The sequence below is a fragment of the Oratosquilla oratoria genome, chromosome 10 (genome assembly GCF_046742065.1).
Source record: "Oratosquilla oratoria isolate Oo_2021 chromosome 10, ASM4674206v1, whole genome shotgun sequence".
NCBI classification, from domain to species: domain Eukaryota; kingdom Metazoa; phylum Arthropoda; class Malacostraca; order Stomatopoda; family Squillidae; genus Oratosquilla; species Oratosquilla oratoria.
In genome coordinates, this window is record NC_134786.1 from 20734869 (window position 1) to 20742368 (window position 7500).

Below are 7500 nucleotides of genomic sequence, written 5' to 3' on the forward strand. Positions count from 1 at the left end.
ATGGTTTGGTATTACGTCACGAATACCCTTGTTCAGGACTTAGATGACGCCTTACGAAAGGAGTTTGGTTTTTGAGGGAACCATTTCTTAAATTGGGCCTTTGTAACATGACCAGGATTTGAACCCAAGCGTTTGATCCCTCTAGACGGTTGCCAGACGCACAGACCACCAATGAGCCGTAGCTGGCCCATCACTAATTACTCCATTTATTCAAAATCTAGCACCCACAAGAAACTGGTATCGTTCCACATGAATCATTGTATCACACTCATATGCTTAGCCATCGGGCATGTTCCCTCTGGAATGTCTTTTCTTCTTAGAACTCCAAAGGAGTGAGGTCATAATGTCTACCGTGCTTAAAGTTCTTATTTACAGCTTAATGCATGCTTGGTCCCTTAAGCCGCGGAGTCTTCCCTGCTCTCATATACCTGTAACGTTTCTTTTGGTAGATAACTCGTTGTACCGAGTTGTACCTTGTATAGACTGCTTCCCACACAACACTTTCACAACATGCTTTCACTTGAGCACAAGTCACACTGTTTTCTTTTTTCGATATTTTCACTTGACATTTACATGTTTCGTATTCACATCTCTTACCTATAGAATATATTTTAGGGGTTGCATGATTTCCTATGTTATCCTTTTATGCCATATGCATATTCTTTTATTGTCCAACTAATTTTTTTATGCAAAAGACAAAGAACAATGACATCTTCAGGACCGGAAGACATTTGCAGTTATTCCCTCACCACAAGTCCTCATGGGCACGAAGTATATCGTTCTTGAATTTGCTTTTACCGTTCCCTGGTGTCACATTACATTGCCCAGTGCGGTTGCCTGAGACAATAATTACCTCCACTGAGGGAGGTTCTTTTTTTACTGGCAGAGCTGTCGTGACGATGTCTTTTCCATATTGTTGTTTTGCTGCCTTTGTCGTGACTTCAGGGTTCTGTTCCGCCCCTTTTCTTTTCTTTTTATTTCGGGTCTCTTTGGATACTTACTCCTGAAACGTGTCTTTGATATGTATCTAAAGTACCTATGCAACGCAACATTCTTCATCAATTTCTGATACAATGAAAAGTTTGCCACACAAACTTCATGGAATAACTTCTAGGAAAAAAACATTGTTTCGTTGAAGCTATCTCATCCAATAACTGTTCATTTGTCCCCATAGAATTGCCGAAAAGTAATCATATGGTTTTAAATTAAAGAAATAAAATACCTTTATATAATCCTTGTCGTCATTTCTTAAGTTACTACACTTGATGACTTCATCAGCAATCTCCCTTTCCTCCCTTCCAGCCATCCTTCCTCCCTTTCTTCCTCGCTTCCTTCCTCCCTTGAATGCAGGTAGACTGACCACATTAATCTTCAACCCTGTTTTGGTATTCAAAGTTCATAATATGATATCGAGTGTCTTCTGAAACCACTTCAACACAGTGACGTCCTTTATGGATTTTGTTCTTCTTGAGAATATACGGTTTTATGCAACCGAGGGGGCGAACTCCGGCTTGAAGCAGCCACTTATGAACAAAAACCTCCACCCCTTCAGACCAGAGGGCAACCTCCTCCCTCCGCAGCTGCATAGATTTACCTGTATTATATTATAACCAAAAAATGCGTTACCAGGTTGAAGAGGATTTAATTGAGGCTGAGTTTCTTCACCTTTTACCCTTCCTCGTCCTGGATGTCAGGTTGCCGTCTTGAGTAGGACTACTACTTCGCGAACGACTCCTCCTAATGACATTCACAACATGAGAAGGTCGCTTAAGGTAGCATTTCGGAGAACCACCCACGCATCTGCCAGTATTTCTTGGGACATCCCTTACCCCGTCTAGCTCGGCAGGTGAAGCCCGTTTCATACTGGGAATGACTCGGCAGTTCTTGCGAATTCATTTCATAAGGAGACACTTCGGTTCCAGTACTGAACTTATGCCCTCCAAATGAAATATAGATATAAGATTACGCATTACTCACTGTCAGAGATATACAATTTTACGATTGACGTTCTCACGATCAAGTGAATCCACGGTAGTTCCAACACGTGTATCTAGTGTGACATAGGCTCGAGAAAAACTCCAATCAGCTGTACCAGACCTTGGCCAAACATTGCCGCACATGTACGCGTGTACACGAACGTGACAACGGATTCACGAGCGCGTGCACACACACACACACACACACACACACACACACACACACACACACACACACACACACACACACACACACACACACACACACACACACACACGTAAGAGACTGTGTGCTCACATACTCGTATGCTTTTTAACATGTACACATAACATTATTCAGCATATGAATGCATAAAGAATAAGAAACCTAACCTTAGTTTCCTTTTTCTGTCGCCATACAGAGAAGCTGGGGTGTGCCCTAGTGGGGGCGGGGAAAGCCTGGTGGTGGTGGGGGGATGGGGGGGGCAGACCGAGGCGGACAACCTGGAGGTACAGTTATGACGTGGGCGAGGGTCCACCTCCCTCGCCCTCGCCGCCCACAGATAAAGGTCAGCGAGCGAATTTTGCTGAGTGGTTTACTGTATGCCTTGTCATACGTAATATAAAGTGGACCTACCAGACTCCATCAGTTTACCAAGAATAGTATAGTAGCGATAGAATTGAGTGTCGTCTGGAAAAAACCTAGAGATAACTTTATGTAGCTGGCCCTCATTAGACATTATAAAGCGAAGGAGACTGTGCCCACATCGTTGTGACGAAAGGAACTGCTGGGAGCTCACTCAGAAAAAGAGAACCTAGGCAAAGGGGGCCCGTGGATCAAATAATCTATCATTCCCCCAAGGCACCAGAGAGTTCTTCTCAGTTGACACGAAAAGTTATCTATCAAGGGAAACCGAAGAAAGCTGAACATAAGGTTTGGTGCTGGGCGGAGCAGGGTAGCAATGTTGCATAGGCCGACACATGAGGGAATCTCCCACCTGATTGGCTGGCGGCTTTGCTTCCATCTTCATTGCTTGTAGGAACTGATTGAGCCGCAGAAGTGTTTAGCCCGAACTCATCTTCCTACACAGCGCTTTTTCATGCATACTTATGTCTTCCTTTCTCACCGTTGACCCTATTGACTTTAGGTTTTAATTTGCAGGTTGGAGCTGTGTGTAGCTGCGTGTAGCTGGTGCTGTCTCTGACGTCTGGGATGCTGCCGCCGCCACTGCTGGTCGGCAGTGGGACGACCGCTCTATGACGTCAGGAGCGTGACGTCACACGCGTGGGCCGCCGAGCACCATGTCCCTGGCGGAGCCGGGTGGCCAGGAGCCTCGCGCCCGCAGACGAGTAGTGCGCACTGAGTCGCTCAAGTCGGAACGCTCCGATAAACGTGTGTCCTTCAATAATGATGTGGGTGTAAAACATATTCCGCGGGGTGAGCAGCAATCCAAACAACGGAATATCATCCGTGTAGTACAACCCAAGATACCGGACGAGTGGTCCGAGTGCGTGGACGTCCATCACGAGCCCGTCCATTTGACGGCTGAGGAACTCGAGGAACAAGCCGAGAGCTTGGTGCGCCTCCTGGACCAAGTGTCGTGTACCACCTCTAATAGTCCGAACAAACAGCACCCGTCTTATTCCTCGCGTTCCCTCGACCGTCCTTCCAAAGGGCGGAATAACCTGAAGAACAACAACCACAACAACAACATCAACAACCATCAACAGAACAATTACAGCACAGTGACCATCAACAATAAAATTAACAACGCCAACAACAACACCCATCACCACCAACACCATCAGAACCACCACCACCAACTCCACGCCCCGACCAACAACAACCAGCTTGGCAAGAGTCCAGACGCCGCCCCCTACTCGCCGCGCGCCAAGACTCTGCCCACATCTCGCACGGCCAACCCGATCAACCGCCGTGGAGGCGGAAAGGGCGACGTCAACCAGCAGAGCAACGCCTCGCGGCCGCCCACCCATAAGTCCAACGAACGCCTACCCAATAGCGTTGGCTACCAAAACAACGACCATTACTACGACAGGAGGAATAAACTGTCACAAAAGTCAGTAGAGAACCTCTCCAGTTCACTCCTATACGAAGACTACTACGACAACAAGCGGGACAAGATTCGTGGTCACAAGTCTGTCCACGACATTCCGAATACGGTGTTGTACGATAATAACGAGAGTGAAAAGAACAAATATCGACCCGTATACGAAAAAGACGGGGAATTCGGTGAAGCGGGATTTAAATCAGTGGACAACCTCTATGACAGTGACGAGAAATACGAGAAGAGTTTAAATAGAGACGATCGCGCGTACGAACACAAGTCTGTGGACAATTTACTCGAAACAGAGAAGAACCGACCAATAGAGGAGATTAATCGACTCTCGGGCTATAAATCACTCGGTCACCTTCCGAGCACTGCGCTTTACGACAGCGACCACGAACTAAGGGCTCCTTATCGGAGTCAAGACTCGTCAAAGTACGCGCCAGTCAACAACAGCAACGCAAACATGGAAAGTAGTCAACCCTACCGCCCGAAGGTGGGTAACATTGTCAAGCGCATGAACGCAGAAGCAGAGGTTAGACGGAGATCTCATGAAGAAGATATTGAGATCCCATTGCCCAAGAAGATTGTCGAACCCGACAGAAACTTCTGCCACAACAATAATAAGCCATTCACTTACACGGGCGGTACGACGAGCAGACTCTCTCCTACAAGGGAGATTCAAAACAGATCTGATGCTGTCTATGCTCAAGTGAACAAGATTGAGAAAAGAGAGAGAATAGAAAGGACAGAACGTAGAAATCATTTTAATCAACAGTACGACATGACGCCAAAGACCAACTCTAGAGACCCGGAATATTCAGCAAAGATCATCATCACAGACAACAACGACTACAAAGGCTATGAAGACGATGACGATGCATATGAGAGTTACCAGGTTACAGAAAATAGTTTGCGTCGGTTTCTGGACGACGACGTGGTTCAACGTAAAATAAAAGACTTTGAAGTCAGTAACGAGGATCTGTTTGACGAATACGAGGGCCACTCCAACAACATCAACATGTCGTCCGTGGCAGTTCAGACTGATGCCCTCCCTAAGGTCCCAAATCGCTCAAAGAAAAACCAGAGACCTCCATCAGATTCACCTTCTCCTCCCGTCCGAAGGAACGCAAAAGAAAAGAAAGAGATTAAAGAGGTCCATGAAGTCGTCAGAGAAGGTCGAGAAAGTCGAGAGGGACGATCTAGCCGGGAAAGCCGAGGAAGGCAGCCAAATAGGGAGAACCGAGATGGTAGACAGAGCCGAGAAAGCTGGGAGGGTCGAGATGACTTCATCTCTGGTGACTTAACATCGGCAACTTTGGTCCGTAAGGTCAATCACGGCTTCGGAAGGTATGATAGATCCCCCTCCCCACCCATCCGCCGACCTCAACGACAGTTCCACAAGCGTGGTGGATCCGTGGTCCCTCTTTTGTCTGACACGTCTGACTCGGAAATCGAACCCCGGAGAAGATACGACCCCATGGATCGGATCCGAGACCAGGTGATGCTTCGCGAAGAGGAGGAGTACGATGATGACGAGGAAATACCTTCAGATCACCAGAAGGCCCCGGTCATTCCTTACCGTCCGGAAGAGATGACACCTCTTACTATAGACGAAGTGGATGCCATGCAGTTGGAAGTGGATACGAAAGGACGCAAAACCTATGTAGTTTCCAAGGAGGCAAAAGCAAATAAAGTCACACATGTGTCGAATCATCGAAGTCACCATTCCGAATACGTCACCGAACGTCATCACCCAACAAAAGTTATTAAACAAACCAAAGAGCCCAAACCATTAGGACCTCCAAAGCCACCGAGAGAAAAGAATTCTTCAAAAGAGAAACCCCCAAAGACAGAAAATAATACAACAACCTTAGAGAAAAACAAAAAGAACAATATCGAAAAAGAAAAGACTTCAAAGGAAACGAAGGAAAAGAAACCAAAAGAAAAAGAGAAAAAGAAGAAACGCATTAAGATAAAGTTCTTTTATGATCCAAGACCCCAAGATGACCCCAGTGAAGACCCACTTGCTAAATTTGAAGAATACAAAGGCACCTCCTCAGAAGATCGGGGTTCACCAAGAGATGTTCGAGGGAGTAGAGATCGTCTTGATGAGTCTAGTCCAGAGCGAGAGGTACAAGATACGAGAGATCGCCATGCAAGTCGAGACTCTCTCCATGAAGAACCTAGAGAACGTCCAAGAGATCCTTCTCGTGAACGTCAGCGAAGGGCCGGTAGCCGCGACAACCTCGACCGCCCAGAATCTCCTAGGGGCTACTCTTATGATAGAAGGGAAGACGACCGCAGAGAAAGACGAAGCAAAGAAGTCGTCACCACGACAACCAAACGCTCAAGATCACAATCTAAGGAAGTAAGGGATGGGAGGGATCCTTCGAGGGACAGGTACAGCCGGGATCCTCCTAAAGAGACACGAGGGGCTCGAAACGGCCGAAAGGACTCAAGGGATTCACAGGACTCGAATAACTCCCGTGACAATATTCGTGATGCCAGAGAAACAAGGACCCGATCGCGAGAGGCGATAAATGTTCAGAGTCGTGAGAAACGAGTGACATCTTACGAGGAATCTGTTGACGAGGCACGAGAGCCATACGACCGCGATGGCTATGAGCCACGTGATGGTTACGAATCACGCGAAGGGGGTGATGATCCCCACGGGGCTCCCGAAGGCGACGGGGTTGGCCTCAGCCTAAGTGACAAGTATCGAGGAGTCTCGCTTTATGACGGTGGAGACGACCCACCGTCTCCGATTGAAGAAGAGCCCCCCCAACAACCACCCACCGAGGTAAGATCTTATCAATTCGTAAATAACGATAATTGTTCAAACTAAACTTTGTAGATTTTAGACAAGATACGTGAAAATTGTGTCTAACACAAGTATTGGCAAATGCCAATACAGAAATAATGTCTAAAGTAGGCCAAGAACACCCTCATTGTTAACAACCTACATACATACATATGCCAAAGGCTTTTTCTCCCTTATACGGGAGGTCGCCAAAAGACAAAGGCATAGAAACAACTCCCACCCATTCCATCCCCTATATACTCCACTCCCCTCTACCTTTTTCCCTCCCTCTTACCTTGGCACCTCTTGGATGACGGGTCATTCCTGCATCTTGTTCACTGCCCTGGATCAGAAGCAGTGTCGCAAGACACAGCAATATCCATAGCAAGGCTACTTCATTAATTCGGCGAACCCCCTCTCCGTCCCCTTATGCAGAAAAGGGGAAGACGGGGAGAAATCCCTTCGGGCTGCGTCAAATTTTTATTTACACATATTCCCTCACCCCCCATCCCCCACCCACTCCCTTCCATACATCACAGCATTATCCATACACAACCATTCTCCATTCACCCCTATCTTCTGTCTTCTCCCGTCCTTCCTCAACAGATATTCCCCTCTTTTTCAAAGCCACTTTTATCCCATCCATCCATCTCATCCTTGATCGCCCCCTCATATT

The 7500-nt window shown here is 47.1% G+C and overlaps 1 protein-coding gene across 4 annotated transcripts in view; it reads left to right on the top strand.

Annotated features, from left to right (window-relative positions):
* Positions 1-7500, top strand: part of LOC143029146 (uncharacterized) — a 92196-nt gene that overhangs the window by 69462 nt on the left and 15234 nt on the right. For all 4 annotated transcript variants that reach the window (XM_076191613.1, XM_076191614.1, XM_076191612.1 and 1 more), the window contains exon 2: positions 3118-6824. In XM_076191613.1, coding sequence (XP_076047728.1) covers positions 3258-6824 — 3567 coding nt within the window. In that variant the 5' untranslated portion in view covers positions 3118-3257. The remainder of the gene's footprint in view (positions 1-3117; positions 6825-7500) is intronic.